General features: G+C 36.9%; 2 protein-coding genes and 2 non-coding genes across 8 annotated transcripts in view; 1 reads left to right on the forward strand and 3 right to left on the reverse strand.

Moving 5' to 3' along the window:
• Nucleotides 1–328: 328 nt before the first annotated feature.
• On the forward strand, nt 329–4,717 carry timm9 (translocase of inner mitochondrial membrane 9 homolog). The gene is made up of 4 exons (NM_001159911.2): nt 329–417; nt 695–743; nt 860–955; nt 4,293–4,717. The coding sequence occupies exons 2-4, from the start codon at nt 705–707 to the stop codon at nt 4,425–4,427; spliced, it is 270 nt and encodes an 89-aa protein (NP_001153383.1). The 5' UTR covers nt 329–417; nt 695–704; the 3' UTR covers nt 4,428–4,717.
• Nucleotides 4,718–5,759: 1,042 nt separating this feature from the next.
• arid4a (AT-rich interaction domain 4A) overlaps nt 5,760–21,971 on the reverse strand; it is a 43,597-nt gene continuing 27,385 nt past the window's right edge. For 4 of the 5 annotated variants that reach the window (XM_087288640.1, XM_087288639.1, XM_087288637.1 and 1 more), the window contains exons 20-25: nt 21,406–21,468; nt 19,618–20,796; nt 14,922–15,026; nt 12,258–12,464; nt 10,025–10,171; nt 5,760–7,467 (exon numbers count right to left, since the gene is read on the reverse strand). In XM_087288640.1, the coding sequence (XP_087144766.1) occupies nt 7,364–7,467; nt 10,025–10,171; nt 12,258–12,464; nt 14,922–15,026; nt 19,618–20,796; nt 21,406–21,468 (1,805 nt within the window). In that variant the 3' untranslated portion in view covers nt 5,760–7,363. 5 annotated transcript variants of the gene reach the window in all.
• LOC137488203 (small nucleolar RNA SNORD53/SNORD92) lies at nt 14,638–14,719 on the reverse strand. The gene has a single exon (XR_015514049.1). It is a non-coding gene; the product is annotated as a small nucleolar RNA SNORD53/SNORD92 (small nucleolar RNA).
• Nucleotides 17,994–18,075, reverse strand: LOC137488204 (small nucleolar RNA SNORD53/SNORD92). Its single transcript, XR_015514050.1, has one exon. It is a non-coding gene; the product is annotated as a small nucleolar RNA SNORD53/SNORD92 (small nucleolar RNA).

The raw sequence follows: 21,971 nt of genomic DNA on the forward strand, positions 1-21,971 counted from the left end.
CAGAACAAATAATATATATTATCTGTACATTGGATATGTGTTTATAATTTATATGGTACAGATTTATAATATATGTAGTAATATAATATAAAGTGACATGTAGTAAAATAAATAATAATGATAATAATGATAATAATGATAATAATGGTAATAATAATAATAATAATAATAATAATAATAATAATAATAATAATAATAATAATAGCTATAAAATACACATCCAATCAATTTTACGGATTTTAAATATACGATTTTACAATTTAAATCGAGAGGGCTCAACAATAAACTTAACATTTAAATAAATAAATAAATCGAGAGGGCTCTTATTTGTTGCGAAAGTGCCGCTGTGAAGCAGCTGATAATTTCAGTCAGTGGTGTTCTCACATGTCCTTCACAGTCTGAGCTCTTACATCAAAGGTAGCAGCTTTAATACTTTCACATGCTTTACTTATTTATACGGTTTTTCCCGTCAAAATCTTATTTATCGTAACGCGAATATTAATGCATTCAATTTGAGAGGCATTTCTGCACGGTCGCTGTGATAAATGTACATGATGCTAAAGGCTAATGTAGCCACTCACCTCTCACTGCTCTGAGGCCTTTATTACTAAAGATTCTGCATTTATTTTAGGAGATTCTGCACTGTTTGACAACAGAAAGATTTATGTTAATTGTTTATTCGTCTGTTTTAAAGCATCGTAACGATGGCAGCTCAGGTCACTGAATCAGATCAGATCAAACAGGTAAGAGAAAACACACACACACACACACACACACACACACACACACACACACACACACATGCATATTTATTGAATGTATATAGTTTTGAATTTGAGTTGTTTATTGTATTTTGTAGTTTAAGGAATTCCTGGGAACCTACAATAAACTGACAGAGAACTGCTTCATGGATTGTGTGAAAGATTTCACCACAAGAGAGGTCAAGCCAGAGGAGGTATGTGATTTTATGAAGAATTCAAATGTTTAAACTTTAAATGGCATCAAAATTACCTTTAATCAGTAAAACTTACCCTGCGTCTTCAACAATATCTCTGTAAGCAAGTATTTTTGTTTCTATGGTACAATCCTGGTTCACCACAAACTTCTTGAAATTAAATGACAATAAAACTAAACTTTTACTTATAGGTACACGATCCACTTTAAATAAATCCCATAGTTTTTCCATTTCCACAGAGGATTCTGTCATTACCCCCTCCCTTCAGGTTAAGAGTCTGGGGGTCATCTTCGACAGCACCCTTTCATTCACTGCACATGTTAATAATGTCACCCGGTCCGCCTATTTCCACCTTCGAAATATAAATCGTTTACGTCCTTCCCTCACACCTCACTCAGCTGCCATTCTTGTTCATAGTTTAGTCACATCCCGTTTAGATTACTGTAATTCCCTTCTGTTTGGCCTCCCTTAAAAAAACTCTTCATAAATTACAACTGGTACAAAACGCTGCAGCCCGTATTATCACATAAACCCCCTCTGTCGGTTACATCACACCCATTCTACAACAGCTTCACATCTCTTACAGAATTAATTATAAAATACTTCTTCTCACCTTTAAAAAGCCATCCACAATCTCGCTCCTCCATACCTTGCTAATCTTGTTCATATCGCCACACCTTCTCGAACACTCAGGTCTTCTTCCATTCACCTCACTGTTCCCTCTGTCCGCCTTGTCACCATGGGGAGCAGATCCTTCAGCCACTCTGCTCCTCAGCTTTGGAATTCACTTCCTCCTGTTCTCCGTAATGTAGACTCTTTCACAATTTAAGTCCAGACTCAAAACACATCTGTTTAGAACAGCCTATTCTCTTTGACCCGATTGCATTGTTTTGTATAGTATTCTATTGTTTTTGTGTTTTTATTTGAATTGATTGTTTTACCTGTCCTGTACGGTGACCTTGAGTGTCATGAAAGGCGCCTTTAAATAAAATGCATTATTATTATTTGAAGTCATACATTAAAAGGTTAAACAGTAATAGAAAGAAAAATTAAGACTAAATCAAGTTTAATTGAGTGTTTTTGCAGCTTTTTAAACGTGTCCATGTGTAGACCATTTCAATGTGGTCATGTCATTGGCCCATAAACATTTCCTGCTTGTTGTCAAACTATTTCATAACTGAACAGAGGCAATTCAATCATAGCGTAATGTTAAAACAGCTATTATAACATTATTTGTCAATATTTGTCTCTTTTTAGATTCCTGGAAGCTACAGAAATTAAAAATGTAAAACAGGAAATACGTTGGGACCGTTGTTTTTGTTTACAACCCTCAAAATGGTTTATGATTTAAATGCTAAAACCATTTTGAACAAATCTTTAGGCTTTTTTTTTAATTTCTTACTTGTATACCAAAGATAATACTTAAACTATTTATTGCACAAGAGGCAGCAAGTGTAATGAGTTTTGGACCCTGTGAAACACCACAGCTCTGAGATGCTATTCTCGAGGCATAATTTTGAATGGTGGCTGTGAAAGACCTGTCTGATATGCAAGATGACTCCAAAAATATTTCACTGGTGTGAAGAGGAGATCATTTTGCTTCTTTGTATTACCATTTTACCTTATGGCCACAGCCCAAGACTGGTTACTCACTGAAGCCAAGCAGGGCTGAGCCTGGTCAGTACCTGGATGAGAGACCAAATGGGAAAACTGAGTTGCTGTTGGAAGTGGTGTTAGAGAGACCATCAGGGGGCGCTCAGCCTGTGGTTTGTGTGAGTCCTAATGCCCCAGTATAGTAAATTGGATGCACTATACCACAGGTGTCAAACTCAGTTCCAAAAGGGCCGCAGTTCTGCACAGTTTAGTTCCAACCCTAATTAAACACACCTGATCAAACTAATTGAGTCCTTCAGGCTTGTTTGAAACCTACAGGTAAGTGTGTTGGAGCAGGGTTGGAACTAAACTGTGCAGGGCTTCGGCCCTCCAGGAATTGAGTTTGACACCCCTGCACTATACTGTTAGTGAGCACCGTCTTTCAGATGAGACATTAAACTGAGGTACTGACTTTTTGTGGTCATTAAAAATCCCATGGCACTTCTCGTAATGGTCCCCGTTCTCGTGTAACCCTGGTGTCCTGGCCAAGTTCCCTCCATCGGCCCTTACTGATCATGGTCTCCCAATCGTCCCCATCCACCGAATTGGCTCTATCACTTTCTCTCCACTCCGCCAATAGCTGGTGTGTGGTGAGCACACTGGCACCGTTGTCCTGTGGCTGCCGTCGTATCATCCAAGAGGATGCAACACTGGTGGTGGAGTGTAGAGACTACCCCCCTTATGATTGTGAAGCACTTTGGGTGTATGACCATACACAATAAATGCGCTCTATAAATACACATTACATCTAATCAATTCCTGAGGATAAAATCAAGTCAGTTTTTTTCTTGTCTAACAAGCTGTTTCCACCACAGGAGTGTGAGCTTTAATCCCATTCTGAGACAAAGTCAGAATCAAGTTATTTAAATTTAGAATTGTGGGATTTAAACTTATGAGAATAACATCAGATTTTTTGACCTCCATATTGAAAGATAAGAATTCACTAATTTGCCTTTTTTTTCTCTAATAATTCAGAGGAATAAAAAATGAATTTATATTTGTTAAAATAACAAATAACTATAATATTAAAATGACAAAATAACAGTTATCAGGGTAAAATTCTGTTTCATTAAATATTTAGATTTAAACTTTTTCCTCACAGTTGTTATTATAGTTCAGGGGTCACCAATCTCAGTCCTGTAGGGCCGGTGTCTCTGCTGGTTTAGCTCCAACTTGCCTCAACACACCTGCCTGGATGTTTCAAGTATACCTAACAAGACCTTGATTAGCTTGTTCAGGTGTGTTTGATTAGGGTTGGAGCTAAAATCTGCAGGACACCGGCCCTCCAGGAACAAGTTTGGTGACCACTGCGTTTAGTTGATTAATGACGGTGACACTTTAGCAAGCTTGTATCTCACAGTTTTTGGTAAAACCTCAAGGTTTTACCCCCAAAATCGTCCTTCCACAATACCTGGTTGATCTGAGATTTCAAGATATATCTCAGATCTATATGTTTATCATAAAGTCTGTGTTAAAAATAACTATACATGTCAAAACATTAATAATATATAAATACAAGTTTGGATTTGTTAATTGGCAAGAGAAAAATATTTACAATTTAATTATTATAACAAACATTTTTTGCAATGTTTTTTGTGTCATGTCACCATAAATAAAAAAATAAAAACACTTATTCATTATATGTAAAGCTACATCTTAATTTTAAGTATCAACATTCTTCTAGACCACATGTTCTGAGAGCTGCTTGCAGAAGTACCTGAAGATGACACAGAGGATCTCCATGCGCTTCCAGGAATATCACATCCAGCAGAACGAAGCGTTGGCCGCCAAAGCCGGATTATTAGCACAACCACGATAACAGACTGCTGCTGGACTGAACTCCAGACCATTACGCCAGGCTCTCTGTATTTCCAGCACAGAGCAGGAGTCTCCAAACGGGCCCTCAGAGGTTCAGGACTGCAGATAATACCGGGAGAAGTCCTCTACTGTCTGCCTGCAGATATCTGGACTGATGGGATTTTTGGTTTCCCCCAAATGGAAAGACATTCCTCATTTTCGGGACATTAAGCAGGTCGGCCACATAACATGAAAGATCTTGATTGTTTTTATGTTAGCATGCTACAAAAATAAAATGTTATGAACATCTCATTCCCGAGTAAATTTATTAATAATATATACAAGTATAGGTTGATCAAGAAACAAAAAAAAAATCTGATATTTTCAATTCAATGACAAAAACAATAATTTAAATAAATAACTATATAAAAATTATAGCTATATTTTGTAGTTGAAGTGAAAATATCTACAATCATGCAAATACTTTAAGTTAATTCCTGTAATTATGTATACATGGATTTACATTCACTGGCCACTTTATTAGGTATACCTGTCCAACTGCTCGTTAATGCAAATTTCTAATCAGCCAATCATATGGCAGAAACTCAATGCATTTAGGCATGTAGACATGGTCAAGACGATCTACTGCAGTTCAAATAGAGCATCAGAATGGGGAAGAAAGGTGACTTAAGTGACTTTGAATATGGGATGGTTGTTGGTGTCAGACGGACTGGTCTGAGTATTTCAGAAACTGCTGATCAACTGGGATTTTCACACACAACCATCTCTAGAGTTTACAGAGAATGGTTAGAAAAAGAAGATATCCAGCTGGCGGCAGTCCTGTGGGGGCAAATGCCTTGTTGATGCCAGAGGAGAATGGCCAGATTGGTTTGAGCTGATAGAAAGGTCACCGCTAACTGTTGGCTACTTCCAGCAGGATAACGCACCATTTCATAAAGCTCAAATCATCTCAGACTGGTTTCTTAAACATGACAATGAGTTCACTGTACTCAAATGGCCTCCACAGTCACCAGAACTCAATTCAAGAACACTTTTGGGATGTGGTGAAATGGGAGATTTGCATCAAGCATGTGCAGCCGACAAGTCTGCAGCAACTGCATGATGCTATCATGTCAATATGGACCACAATCTCTGAGAAAAAAATTCCAGTACCTTGTTGAATCGGTCACGAAGGATTAAGGCAGTTCTGAAGGCAAAAAGGGGTCCAAATAATTTCTCTGTATATTTTAATTGGATCATTATTGTGATATCCAACAATTATTGTGAGAAGTGCCATACAAAAAAGCCTGAATTGAATGGATCAACCAGTTAATAGAGAAAAGATCTGAATAACTTCTTAATATTTCACAACTTTATTAGAAATGAGAAGACCTCTTCTTATTTTACATAAAAGTACAATGGCTTTGCTTAGGAACCTAATGCCTTCATTCCTTCATCCAGGAATCTGTAAATAAACTGAAGTCACAGGGAAGCAAGTTCATCGCAGTGAATGAATCGATGCCTACAGCATAAAATGTTCAACATAGTCATCATGGGTCACTCTAGACAGCTTGGGTTTAGGTTCCTAAATGGTTGATTATATACAGAAGTCTAAAGATGTGCTAGTGCTCCTAACAACTGGACATAGAAAAGGAGAAATTAATTAATATACAAAGATGTACGCTTTAAAAAATAATATAAATCCTTTTTACAGTTTGTGTAAAATGTATTTTTCAAATACATGGTTTTTTTGAAAGCTCTATTTACAAAAGGAACAATCAGTAAGAAACCCCTGGGCTTAACGTAGTTGAGAGAAGCAACTCATTTATTTAATTGGTCAAGAATGAAAATAAGAATTCGAAAGTACCAGGTAATAACTGGGAGAGAGAGGGAGAAAAAAAAGGAGCATGTCACCAATTTCTGGTGTTCCCTCAAAGTAGCTTTGGGCCCAAACGAACAAAAAAGAAAGTGGGGAGGATTCGGTTTACTGCACAGTAGTTACCCAAATTGTGACGTCACATTCAGAGAGTTTCAAGACAACCCCACAAATTTGACCCCCCCCCCCCCCCCCCCCCCAAGCGAACCGAACGCGGGACAACTGCGATTCTCATCTTGTAAAAAATACAAAAATGCCGCCCGCCGACTGAATAAATATATTTAACAAGTTGCAAGATAATACCTTTTATTTTACACACACAAAAAAAAAATTCAGCGCTAGAAATCTTTCATTAAATAACTTCACGGCTGCGATATAATATTTCGAAATTTTCCATACTAAAAATAAAAACTCTGCGATTACATATAAAAAGACAAAATGCACTTGCAAAGGAAATTAGTCCACTGAAAACAGTTTCATCTCGAGTTCCACTGTAAACATTTCCGCTTTATTTATTACGTTTTTTTCTTTTTATTAAAAACGAGAGACGACAAAAATAGGATTTGCATAATTCTCTGTGCTCGCATACTAAGATAGAAGTGGAAGACGCCGGCTGCAGTTTTCAGTAAACTACATTCCCTTTTGCAACTGACTTTGTCCTGCTTTTCCAAAATAGGGCACTCTGCTGTAACACGTTTTACTTTGGCAGTTCTGATGGAACAAGCGCGCTACAATTGACCTTTCATTGAATAACCATGTCCAGCTGGTTAAGGTGACCATTACCTAGGGATGTGACTGGAGGATTGACTACTGCATCCAAACTCCGGTCTGAAGCAGTAAGAGGAGGTTGCCTGGTCTGTTCAGCGTTTGTGAAGTGAAAAGTGCCGTCGTGTTGCTCTGGATGGATCAATCGTAAGCTTTGATATCATCGATTTACATTCAAGCCCCGCGTGGAGTCCGTTTTCCCGTTTGGTGGAGGCAGGATCAGGTCTGAAAGTGCAGAAGGTGGAGGCGGTGGGCAGTCGAGTGCTGCTGTCAGCGGGACTCTGGGAAGGCGGAGGTGGAGCGGATGCCGCCTGACATCACCTGCACTCCACGGCCACAGTGTTCTGCGTGGGCGAAGCTGAAGACGGACTCATGCCCGTGTCCGAGGAGCCTGATGAGGTGGACGCTGTGGTATGGGACACTGTGGAACAGTAGAGGTCAAAAGGTCAGTAATGCACAGAAGACAATAAATAGAGAAACTAATGATGTAACCATTTCCCAACCCTGTTTCTGGAGGCACACCAACAGTACATGTTTTGGATGTCTCCCTTATCTGACCCATTTATTTGAGGTTTTGTAGTCTCTTCTAGTATTCTGATGAGTTGATTTGAGAAAGAGGTTACAAAAATATGTACTGTTAGTGTGCCTTTAGGAACAGGGTTGGGAAACACTGGTGTAACTAATCTCACTATGGTTTGAGTCACATATCAGACTGTTATAACGATCAGCAAAGATCAGTGATGTGCAAAGGACAACAAATGGAGAAACTAGTGGTGTAACGTAGTGTTTCCCAACCTGGTTCCTGGAGGCACACCAACCAACAATACATGTTTTGGATGTCTCCCTGATCTGACCCATTAATTTGAGGCTTTACAGTCCCTCCTAATGTTCTGATGAGTTGGTTCAGATGTGTTTGATTAGAAAGAGGTTAAAAATGTGTACTGTTGATGTGCCTTCAGGAACAGGGTTGGGAAACATTGGTGTAACGCATTGTTTCTTAACCACATTCCAGGAAGACCACCAGCTCTGCACTTTTTCCATGTCTTCGTAACCGAACACACCTAATTCAGATCATCAGCTCATTAGCAGAGACTGAAAGACCTGTAATAGGTGTGACAGACAAAGGAAACATCCAAAACATGCAGTGCTGGTGGTCCTTCATGAACATGGTTGAGAAACACTGGTGTGACGGATCACAAATCTCACAGTTCGAATCACACAGCGGTTTGTGTCAGTTACTCAGATCAGCAAAAAAGGGAGCAGACAAATGTCTTGAGCTTTCCATGAATTACAAAAAAGTACTGCAAGAAACTTTAGATTCTAACAGAACTTAAATTAAAAATTAAATTAAATAAAAATCAAGAAATAATTATTTTTTCTACTGTTGCTGATAATGCAAAAGATCTTGTACAAATCTTATCTTGTACAAATTTATTTTTAGTCTCATTTTCAATTGATTCAATAATTCACACATAAAACTTCATGTTTCATTACTAGATTTTTGAAAATCTGTTCAGTGGCATTTTTTAAAAAGTTTGTCACCACCTATTGGCTAAATTATGTAATTGCTACAACATTCAACAGCGTCAAGTTGCCTTAAAGGTGATTTTAATCTTTACCATAAACATCAGTGTTAATATCTAGACTATAGGCTGTTCTCCCAGTACATCTGGGTTATTTGATTGTTTGAAACTAACTGAAAAGTGTTAAAAGTGAACCTCAAATGATGAATACATGTATGCAAATCATCATTTATAATCTTGGATTAATCGGCAAGTTAAAAAAAATAAAAGTTATTAGTATGTGAATTGTGCATTTCAAACCGTAGGGCGTGATCCATTAGACCCCCAGAAGAAACCCAAATATTAAATGTTTACTAAATTTAAGTATTTATTTGTATTGTTTTTTTTTTTAAACATTTGTCAAACCTGATAAACAGAAAAAAGCATGAAAGGACATGAGATAATTGTTGAAGCCATGTTTTAAAATATTACTTGAGTTTTGATTTGTTGTTCAATTTGTTGGTTGTAAACATCAAGGCATGGCAAATAGGAAGGCAGTATGCCAGAAGTGGGTCAAACAACCACTTTTCGAACTCTACATACATTTTCGTTAAAAGATACGATTGTTTTGATATAATTTGTATCTTACTTTTAATGCATTTTTTTGTTAATCAATTATTTATCAAATAAACAAGATCGAAAACTGAGTGAAATGAACTATTTAAAACCAAGTCTGCTACCATACTGTGATCAAATCTAATAAAACTAGAAACAATGATAATAATGTTGCTGGTGCTATTAATGTCAATAATCACATTTTATTACATTATTTTAAGATAAAACAGTATTTATCTTTTTTTTTTAAAGTATCAAAAGAAAACATAATTATTTCTATCATTTGAAAGTCTCAGAATATTTAAATATTGGACAATCATAATTAGTATTCTTAATATAGCAGAAAGTATTGTATCATTTGAATATTGCACAATTATTTTTGAATGTTGTACATTAATTATTACTATCAGCACTACCAACTTCAAACAAATACCCATTTACTAACAATGTAATTTTTTTTAAATATCCAATAATGTCTTTAACCTACCATTATCGTTTTAAAGCCTCACAATATTTGAATACTGTACACAACTAATATTATTATCATCATTAATATATTTAGTATAATTAATTATCACAAATAATTATATTATTCTTATTACCTATATTATTTTTACATATATATATATATATATATATATATATATATATATATATATATATATATATATATATATATATATATATATATATATATATATATATATATTAAATCCTAAAATGTAGTAGCAGTATTAATAATAGAACTTTTTGTAAATATGATGGTATTATACACATTATTATTGCTGTTTTTTTTATTTCTCTAATAAAAATTTAATTGTTGTAATTCAATGAAGTATTTAAATAATTGTATATATTTACCTTCTCTTTCCTTCTTTTTTAACCTTTTCCGCCTCCTGTCGATGGAAGCCACTTCAGACTTGAGTGACATGTAATATTTCCTGATTTCCTGTAGCTTGTCTTGCAAGAAAGAAATGCGCTCAGCACTTGACATGTTGTCCAGCTCAGCTGTAATAAAAAAATAAAGCACAGAAATCAGTCAGGAGAGGATGTGCAGATTGAATGAATCCATACAAGACTGTAATATTTCCTGAAATCTGCATAAATCTGCTGGTGTACTTCAGTTTGTTCTCTGAATTAGTTTGAAGTTATTTCTCCAGCAGAAACTAAAAGTTCTTTTTGAGATTGCTTTGGCAGTTCGAAACCTCTCACTAAAGTAAACTTTTGGGGTGACCTTTGAGCCACCATTGGTTTGTTCTGGAATTTTTTCCAATTGGTTTCTCATTTAACAGAGGTCAGACAGAAGAACAACATCCAAAATAAAAACACTAGCCACACGAATACACTGGAGAGTCGAGTAGCAGAGCTGGTAGAGATGTACCATCTTAAAATACTTACTGCAAACCTCGGCAGCAAAATTCACTGTCTCACCCCAGCAAATAGAAAACAATAGTAAATACTGCAGTGGAGCTTCTCGTAGAGAAAACAGTTTTCCATATATTCATGAATCGGTTCTTCTCTCAGATTTCATCATTGTGTTTAGGGGTTCATGTGAGCAGTGTGACCCCTTTAAATGAATAAGATACATCTCTAGAAACTTTACAACTGAAAATATGAACATTGTGATTCAAGTCTGATAAAGTATTGGACGTGTCCAAATGTTTCTCTTTTTAAATACGGAACTGCTTTGAGTTTGAAAATAATTGTTTAAGTTATTAGGAATAGGAATAAGTTACTGTTTATCAAGAAAATGTTTGCAACCTTTTCACTTATCAAGTTTATTTCCTCAATAGTGATTTTTTTCTTTGTTGCTGCTATGAATATAAATGTATATTATTTGTTCTGTGAATGTTCTAGCATGAGTAAAATTCTTTATTATGAATGCAGTCAGTTTCATCATTTATTATTTACTGATCCATAAATGTTTTTTTTAGTTTCTTCATTTGGATGAAATAAGACTATTAGACAGTGTCCTGCCGCCACCTACTGGGTGGTTTTAATACAATATCTATTTAAAATTTTAATACATCATCTAATACAGTGGTTCTCAAAGTGGGGGTCGGGACCCCCCGAGGGGTCGCGGGGCAATGAAGGGGGGGGGTCGCCTGGTGATTTCCAAAAATCTATTTATTTTTATTAAACCATAAGAATTAACATATTTTATCCATAACTATACTGAAAATAAAAATAGGCGTTTATAGTTACTATATACTATATAGTTACTATAGTAGCTTATAGTTACTAGTTCTATTGGATTGCGACCCCTAGGGTAATTACATTATATTAAAGGCAGCAATAGCGTCAGATGCATTTTGATTTTATAACATCAGGTTATACTTTCTGGCACATTTAAAGCACTGACACAAATTCAATTGGTGTGTGTGTGCCATTGCATGCAAGGTTTCTGTATTTATTACCACCTCAGAGGATATTGGGGGTCGCGAGTCACTGGCATTGTTATTTTGGGGGTCGCGGGCTGAAAAGTTTGGGAACCCCTGATCTAATAGACCGATTAATCATGTGATTAATCTGACTTCATGTGTAATTATATGTTCCTCTGTTTTTGATGACTAGTCTATTTTTGGGCTAATCTTTTACGTCTATTAGATTTTAGCCTGGTTTTAGCCAAGATATACGTCTATTAGACATCTTTTAAAGACTATAAATGCTTTTGTGTATGGTTATCAGTGTTTCTCAAAGTATAATAAACCTAAAGTATTCTATATGCAAGCCAATCTTTGACAAATATCAACTTGGATAAAGTAAAATTACAGATCAGTTGCCGCTTGGATATTACCAAAAGCTTGGACAAAAATAAAATTATTGCCACTTGACAAAATCCAAGCTGTAAAGTCTGCTGAGATGAAAACACATCTACTAAAGTTCAGCAAAGCCATGACTATTCATTCATTAATTTTCCTTCGGCTTAGTCAGTCTTATTTATCAGGGGTCACCACAGCGGAATGAATCACCAACTTATCCAGCATGTTTTACACGGTGGTTGCCATTCATACTGCAACCTAGTACTGGCAAACACCCACACCAAAGCCATAACTAAAATGTGTCAAATTATTTTGGATGTTTGGGGACTTACTGAGTTGGCAGGACCACTTATATGTGCGGGGGGACGGGACGGACTGCTTCTCTTTGTGCTTGTCTTTCTCTATATATTTATTGCTGGGAGAACCCAGACCAGGTGACCGAGAAAGCTTTTGGTTCTTGGGGAGGATGGAGTGCTTGACTGGGGTTAGTTTATTAGAGCCGTCCATCACAGACTGGTCTTCACTGTCGCTACTGTGACCTAGACACAAAAAGAGAGATCATCGAAATTACTCAACATAAACCAAGCAGATGAAGGATAAAAAAATAAATAAATAAATTGATACACCATGGTTTCTGCTACATTCATTCTTCCATGTCGGGGCGCCACGCAAAAATTGATCCCCCCACAGCTACATTACAGCTTTTCATTCAAAAGATCAGTCATGTTTTTTTAATAGCAGGTGATAATCGCACCAAAACATAATAAAAGGTATGTGAATTATAACAAAGCAAACTTTTTTTTAACTGCAGTAGTGCTGTGCGTCATTTGTTTAACCCTTTAAGGTTACGTGCTGACTGACTGACTGACTGGTGCGTGATGCATGAGGCCAGCAAACATGACGTATAGCCATGTCACTTTACTTCAGGACGCATTAATACCGCTTTGTAGGTCTATTGGAGACATTCTTAAATATTCCTAGCAAATCTAATTAATGTTGAAGACATACTCGTTACATAAACGCACTAAAGCTGCGGTCACACTGGGCTTTTCCTCCCATAGACTTCCGTTCATACGCACGCAAATGCATCAGACCGGAAATGCAGGGTCATGCGTTAAGTTTCAAGGGTGCTGCGGTGCAAAGCTTGGTAAACTCTGACCTGCAATATCGCATCACTTGACTGCGTGAGAACAATCGAGGATGAAAACATGACCTCTCTGGACAGAAATTTAAAACATTGAGCAATCGCTTGCTTTTTTAAATGTCTAATAAGCTTGTTTAATCACGCCCCTTTTCGCAGCGCCGCATGACAGAATATCGCATGCTCAAACTCATGTGTGACTGCAGCTTAAAATCGCAATTCAACAGCGTTTATTTGAGAGTGCACAGATCTGCGCTTGTGCATGAGTTTTGTGCACGAGCAGAGGAAATTGGTGCGCAAGCAAAGAGATTCGCATGCTCGTAGGCTATTATTACATAAATGCGATCTCGATTTGTAATACTGCGCTCACGACATTTGTCATTGAAGTAACGCCACAGGTCGTTGGTACAGCTGTGTAAAAAAGGCCTGCCGCCACAGCGTGAAAAAATCCTAGAGGAAACACTGTACACGGTTAAAGGGTAAATCAGCCATAAATGAACATCATCCATCATTTATTCTGCCTCATATGGTTTTAAACCTTAATGAGTCTTTCTTCTCTTGAACACTATTTGTTTATTTAGTTATGTTTTAATGCTATATCAGCAACACTGGCTGTATTCATGGCAAAACCTCTACTAAACACAATATATAACAGGGAATCATATCATATTCTTATTAAACATTCATTGTACAAAAAAACAAACAAACAACAACACTGAAAAGAGTCATGTACAATCTTTTAGCTCGATTAATGATGAATGTTCTGACACATTTCCCCTAAAATAGTTGCTGAATTATTCCTGAATGCTTACTATTATACGTTTATGGGCAGTATGTCAAATTTATGGACACACACACACACACACACACACACACACACACGCACACGCACACGCACACGCGCAGCAGGACAGAGGTGCGCCAGTCACTTTATCCAGTCACGGGTTCTCAACTGTCCGCCACATTCTGTCTTTATTTTATGCACTGTTTGTCAAAGTTATCTGTAGCTGGACTGACTGCCTTCTATATTTAGCTTTTCTCTTTCGTACGGTGGCTCTGAACTGTCAAAACACCTCTCAAAGTGCTCTTTCAGAAGCAAAAAAAATAAAGGACAAATTCTAATCCAGTTTCTAATCCAATTTTTTTTTTTATGATTGACATGACTTTGAGGCAGTATGTGAATACGATTAAGTCTTGAGTGACCGATTCTACAACTCATGTATAACCTTCATGTTCATTTACAAATGGATTCAATTTATAAAATTTGTTGTTTCTACATTAATTTCTTGAACACTAAATAAGATATTTGGAAGAAAGCTGGTTGCTGGCACCCATCAACTTCCATAGTATTGTTTTTCCTACTGTGGAAGTCAATGGGTGTCGCGTACCAGAAATCATATTCAAAAGATATTTTTTATTCAACAACAACAACAAAAATAAACAAACAAACAAATAGACAGATAAGCAAATTATCATTTTCAGTTTTGGGTGAACAGTCCCTTTAAAGATTCACTGCTGACAAATAGATCTTCTAAAGGTTAAAATGTTGAATGCGAGAAGTCAAGCAGAGGTTAATCAGATAGCCAAGAGAAGCATAACATCACATGACATCAGTCAAATTTGCGAAACCATTCTCTGGTATCATCACTTTTGTCCCTCTTTTCGCTTGTCATTAACTTTATTCCATATTCATAAGAAAATAAATAAATAAAATAACCTTACATGATGGGCAACAAAACAAAAAGGAAAAACACAAAGGCAAGCTAAACCCAAACAAACCAGTTAAAAGCCATCAAGAATTGGACCGCAATCTAAAAACCTTTCAAGGATTTTAAATTTGTCTCAAAACACTCACCTGCTCCATTCTTCTCTGTTTTACAACCAACGCTTGAACGTTTCTGGCTCCGTTTTTGCTTCTTGGACGAGGAGACTGTAGTGCAATCCAATAACCTCTTCTGACCTAAAAATACAAACAAGTATCAAACAGTTAAAAGACAGTTAGGGAGTAGAAAAATGTAGAAAATAAGAAGTGTAGCAGTTGTTAAAAATAAGATATTGCTGAGCTTTATCAGCATCTGGTATAAGGTGCTTACTCAAAGCAGTGCAAGTCTAAATACACAACAAAAAAAACATTAAGAAAAATATCATGTAATCTATATCATTTTAAAGGGTGCCCCATTTGAAAAGATTTTTGTTTTTGTTTTAGAGGTGTCCTGCAAGTTTTTACTCATTCATTGTAAAAAAAAAAAAAAAAAAAATTTAAACTAATAAAAACTGCAGCATGTCTGAAGCGGCTAGTCTCTTAGAGTTTCCTCTTTTCCTAAAGTCTACTATGATTGAACAGGTGGCCCCGTATGTTGTGATTAGTCTACTTCCTATAAAATGAGTCAATCTCAGAAGCTTCCTCAGCACTTGTTAACAGTGATATGAACAGTCATTGTTTTGTTTTTTTTGTTTTTATATCTGGACATTAGATGCAAAGCAGATTTCTTTTCACAGTGGATAAAACAGCAGCATCGCGACAGCACAAAGCACTCTTCTAGCTAGGCCTGAAACAATAATCGATATATGGACTTATCGCACAACACAGACATGACCTCTGTCATTTTTGGTGATCCAATATATCACCCATACATGAAAAATAAAAAAAATTCAAGCAACATTTTAGCTGATTGTGTAACATCTCTCTCTACTGAAGGTGTCAGTGACAGTATGGTTAAAAAAACTCTTGTGTTTACTATAGTATATTTTCATGTGGGTGTCTGAAAATTGAAACTAGATCTGGTAGCAGATATCAGTCTCTGTTACTTTTTACCTTGCACTTATTGTTAATTATTATTATTTATTATAAATTTAGGTTATGCATTTTTACATTGTGATTCCACTGCCTAAATATTAAATGACTATAATTAAATGAAATGTTCTTAAGAATATAATGTGTCCTTTGGATAAGTGTAATTGCATTGTGATGCTGTTATATATACAGGGCTCGAAATTGCGACCATTTTGGTCGCATATGCGCCCGAAAATTAATCTATGCGACCTCATAATATGTCTGGGAGCATTAGTGCGACTGCAGATAATGGTTGTAGTGTGACCTGTTTTGGTTTTTTGTAAAAACGTGCTGAATCGCTCTTCCCTGCCGCTATATTGGTTCATATTAGCTGTCATTCACTCAAGGTATTCCGCTGTCAGATGACAGGGAAGGAGCTTTTATGACCACGGGAAATACAAACGGCTGAAGAGTAAAAACTTAAAGCACACAGGTTTGCAAACCCCACCTAAAGTTGAGGCGCAGATGAGAGCGATCACAACACGTCACGTGGTGAATAATGATCCGCCAGCTGTGATCAATCGAGTACGCGCTTCTTGGAGAAGGTGCCCAAATCTCCATGCGTTGCATTCACTGCGTGTTCAGCGCAAATGTCCGCTAAAAGTCAAATCTAACACTGTACATATCATCTCCGAAGAAGCTTGCCTTTACTAAGTTTACACTGAAACTGCGGCTCATAACAAAGACCGGTATTGGGCCGGTGGTCAGCGCAAGAATCCTGCTCTGCCTGCTCATAAATTGGGTCGGCTGACTCGCCAGCTTTTCCACAAACACAGAAACATGAAGATCAGCTCAGACTGAACCTTTAAATTGACACAAACTGAAACCAAAACTTTTAAAGAGTGATAGAAGTGAGACTTTACTTACTTTCTTTTGTCTATTCTTGTTTGAGGTGTGTATTATTTTTTTATTTATTTACTTATGACTGCTTTGCAGCTTTCATCATTGAATTGAATCATTTATTATAATCTTTTGTTTGTTTTGTTGCAGAAATATTATTTATTAAATTGACATGCATGTAAAGACAGCAGCACAAAATACATTTTTCTTACTGCAATGCTTCATTTTTGTTTGATGCAAACTATACAATTATTTTTCATAAAGTAACTGACATTTCATAGCAGATAACATACATTCATGCACATTCAAGGCAGTATCATAATGAGAAATGGAATTCATTGTTACGATTATTGTCATTTTCATCATCATTAATATTATATGGCCTAATTATTAGACATTCATTTTGGAATTATTGCACACAAATATCAAAGTCTTCGCAGCATTAGTTAGATAGTTGTTTCTGGTTTTTGTCAGTGCTATTAATGTTGTTTTAAAATACAATAAATCCCTTAAAAAACAATTTGCAGCGGTGCTCATTCATTTTTGGTTGGTGCTCCTAAATTTTTTCTGGTGCTCCTAAAATTTTTTTGGTGCTCCTAAATATTTGAAGTTGGGAGCACCGGTGCTACCAAATAAAAAAGTTAATTTCGAGCCCTGATATATATACACAATTAGTATAAAATGATCTTGAAATGACAATAATGCAATATATTTTGGTGCAATATATAATACAACAACAAACAAAAAAAAGGATATTGTGAGAGCCCTACTTTCAGCCCTCAGATACAACTACAGTGCTTGAGGGTCAAAGTGGACGTTGACAGCTAATGAAAACAAGAAAGGAACCGACAACTTGTTTTAAGCAGTTCAAAGTATTTTCTTTCTAGGTAGACAATAACTGTTTATCCAGCATTTTGATATTTAGGCTACTTTCACAGGGCAATGATCATGTTCTTTTCTGCTCTTTTGTGGATTCTAAAAGTGTCTTTTCATGACAAAAACAAGATATTTTGATGAATTCTGGTAGTATTTTTTTACATAAAAATATGCAAGTCAATGGGTGCCAGCTACCAGCATTATATTAAAATATCTTCATCTGTGTTTAACAGAACAACTCAAATAGTTTTTGACCGAGTGAAGGGTGAATAAATGGCAGAATTTTCAGTTTTGGGTGCACTGTCCCTTTAAGGATTCACTGCTTACAAATAGATCTCCTAAAGGTTAAAATGTTGAATGCGAGAAGTCAAGCAGAGGTTAATCAGATAGCCAAGAGAAGCATAACATCACATGACATCAGTCAAATTTGCGAAACCATTCTCTGGTATCATCATTTTTGACCCTCTTTTTGCTTGTCATCAGTTTTTGCTTGTTTTTTTAAAAATCTGTTTAATTTTAGCTACAAGTACAAAATGACATTAAAATAATAATTGTTACACTGCATTATTGTTTTTTGACCAAGTGCATTCAAAATGTTCTGTATTTTTCTCACTCTCTAACCTACTATCAAAAAAAAATGTTTCAAAAGGCACAAACAATGTAAACAAAGGCCAAAATAATACTAAACTTTTATATAAAACTTTTATATAAAACTAAACTTTTATAACTTATATATATATATATATATATATAAAAGCATTATCACTCGAGTAGCAGTGCGATATGGCTGTATATCGGCACTGTTGGGAGGTGTGCGTTGGCATGAGACCGCAGGCCGAGTGCCTTAGTCCCCCCCACCAGTGCCGAGATACAGCCATATTGCACTGCTACGAGTGTGATATTGCGTTTATACAACAGTTTGACGGCATATTGTGTATATAAAAGCAAAATGAAACATGGAGAGTCTCAAAAACCCTTTTGTACGAGGAACTACTTTCTTTCTGATTCAAATCATAAGCTGACAGTTAAACAGTTAAGCGTGCATCTTTTAAACTTTAGAGCTTTAGAGTCTGCTTTTTGCTGGCTGTATGTGGGCAGAGTAATACACAAAGGGTGAAGAGGCTGTAGGAGTTCTGATATTGCAGAATATCGCACGGCTATCAGCCAATCAGATTTGAGAACCAGACAGAACTGTTGTGTGTGTATATATATATATATATATATATATATATATATATATAAAAACTATTCAAAGAATAATTCAAGCAAAAGCAGTGACCATTGCCGCTTACAAAAGGAATTTTTTTTTTTTAAATCTTGAGCTCTTGAAAGCAGCAGGACTGTGGGTGCACAAGCATCGCTTTTTGTTCAGTCTATTTCAAAGAGAACTGATTGCAGAAGTTGCGTTTCCTCTAGACGCAAGTAAACGACAGCGCACATGCTTTTGAAGAGTCGCAAACATCATCATCCTCTCATTCCGTATTCACTTGCTTTCTTTTACTCACGTGAACACAGTTTTGTCAGTCGTGCTGCTTCTCGATTCGAAGATAACATTTGCATGCATATTGGGCCATGCTTATTGTCGAACCCTGCTTTTAAAAAAAAACTACAATTTAAAAATTATTTTCAACCAGCCAAAGTGGCTAGTCGCGGTCTAACCCACCACAGCTGAAATCTACCCACATTTGGTGGGTTTTAATGTCATGCCCTGTTCACTACTACTATCTCACTACATTATTGGTCAGATTTAAAATAAGATTTTTAAAAATCAAGAATTTCTCGGTTTTTTTGTGATGTTTTTTAACAGCTGCACAGTACAATTGTTGAAATAGCACCATGAACAACCTTTATTTTAAACAGAATTCAAGCACTATGTTTGTTTTTAAGTGCTTTCCACGCCATGAATCCATGTCTGAAATTAAAGTACTTTCAAGAAGCTTGGGAACCCTGATTAAGAGTCGTAAACTAAAATCAACAAAACAAGCACCAAGCTTTAACTTACCTCTGTCCTTTCCATCTCGATCCTGGAGTGAGATGCTGGAATTACTCGAACTAGCACTAGCATCAAAGCTATGAGTCGATTCATTCTCTCCGAGACCCTCTTGTGATTCTGCCACACTGTCCACTTCAATGGTAGCATCGCTCTCGCTCTTAGTGCTATGAGATTCATCTGGGCTGGGGGCAGAGGATGGGGAAAACAGACGCGGTGGTCCCACTGCTGGTAGGACATGAAGGTGGTCAGGAGACTCCAGAGGCTGAGGCAGAACTTTCTCTTCCTTCATTATCGGCAACTCTTCACTAGAGGGCTTGTCCTTCTCCTCTGGATCGTCTAGATCTACTTCATGGCAGACCAGCGCCTCAGGGCCAATTTGAGGCATCATTTCCTCGTTTGCCACTGTTGTTGGATCCTCCAGGTCTGGACAAGGAGCTTCTAACTTGAGGTGCACCTCTCTGGTAAGAGAAGGCATCTCAGACTTAATCTCTACCTCTTTGCTGGGAGATGACAGCGTTGGATTGGGTGGTTCCTCAGGTTTCTGCACAATCTCAGTCCTCTTTTCTGACTCGGGTTTCTTTTCTAGTGGTGATGTTTTAACAGGAGAAGGTGTTTTAGGTTCTTCTTTTCTGTCCAAGCGAATTTTCTTTTCCGGCGTTCGCTGTTCATTGATTTTGCGTTTCGCTGCACTGGTTCGCTCTGGAGGGTCGATGTCCTCTGTTGCAGAGTCCGTGTCTGAGCCAGCCGTCTCCACCAGCTTTATTCTCTCTACAGGACTGCTGTGTGGCGTTTCCTGTGATTTCTTCACAGGTCGTGGTGGAGTGGAAGGTTCCTCTGTCTCTGCGTGGTGATTAGCAGCGGCGGGTGTTTGCGTGGGAGTCTCTGATCCTGGTTCTTTTAAACGAGGCTTCTTCGCTGTCATTTTTGGAGATCCAACGTCAGACTCAGTAGGGGGCATGGATGAGTCTTCTTCGGGTTTACTTTCACTCTCATTGAAGTTGGGCATTTCCTGAGGACTGCTAGGAAGTTCAGGCTCAGTCTGTGCTGGTTCTTGTGTTGTGCTCTCCTCTGGGAGATCATCAGCTGCCTCTTGTTTTGCTATTGGTGGTGGATCAGTTCTCTCAGTCCACTCCTGCTTCTTCTCAGGAGATTTCTCACCCTCGCTATCATCTGAAGAGTTCCCAGAATCTAAAAGTGTCCAAAATATACAAGCATGAAAAGTTATTTTTAAAAGCTGTAAATGCTACTCAAAGTTAGACACCAACAGATGTATTAAATAAAGCATATTAAGCATGTGATCAGAAACGGCCACAAATATACTGTGGGCTCAAGAGATACAGCCACTAGATGGTGCTGCTAGCTTTTGCAGTGCTGTCTGCAATAATCTACATGAATAGTGCACAAGACTTCAAAATTACAGAAATGCACTTATAAGTGTGGTCAGTGCCCATACCTATACTAAAACACTGCAAATTCAAGGTCATTTTATAAAGATCAAAAAACAAAAATCTGTTAATATCTTATAACTGCTATTGACGTGCTTTCTGAGCCAACAATTTAAAAACAATCAATAGATCAGAGTAGATTATTCAAATAGGGGTCGGAAAAGAACTTGCACTGAAAAATTATGCAAGACATTTTCATGACAGAATCAGCATTTGCGTACTGCTTTAGAACTCATCAACTTTTTATATTAGAGTTGGCTTTTCCTTTCAGAAAAAAAAAAATCTTCAGATACAGACAGCTTGATGGTGCTTGGATTTTTATTAGTGCCATTCTGATGCAAGCAGCTCGTACCATTAGATCCTCTATCAGAATCATACATCCCGGAAGTTCTTCTTGTTCGTCGTCGAGGAGTGCCTGTCCAAAGATTTCAAAGAGTTAGTAAAACCACAAGCCAAGATCACTAAACAAATACAATTCATACTGGCAAAACAACCCTTGAACTAAAAGGTTCAATTTTCCCATTTTAAACTCTTCCTAATTAAACACACCTGAATCAACTCATCAGAACATTAGAAGAGACTCCAAAAGCTGAAATTAGGAGATGCATGCAGCTGCAGGCCCAGGTTTGTATTATTAAATGATCCATCTCAAAAATGTCCACAAATTACATGTACAGTATTTACTAAATAAATACTGCAAATACACAATTCGATAAATTGATCAATATTATGAACCATTACGAGACATTTAGTTTGCGTTTGTTCAACCTAATGTGTTTTATTAATGTCTACGCTTACCCCTTACAGTAACCTGTTGTTTGACTGACCTTCACTCCCACGCCAACTCTAAACCTACCGCTTACATTACACAAAAACGACCCCAGATATATGTGCGTTTTCTCAGTAGCTGCAGCTGTA

The sequence above is a fragment of the Danio rerio genome, chromosome 17, assembly GCF_052040795.2.
Source record: "Danio rerio strain M-AB ecotype USA chromosome 17, GRCz13ab, whole genome shotgun sequence".
In the NCBI taxonomy this organism is placed as follows: Eukaryota; Metazoa; Chordata; class Actinopteri; order Cypriniformes; family Danionidae; genus Danio; species Danio rerio.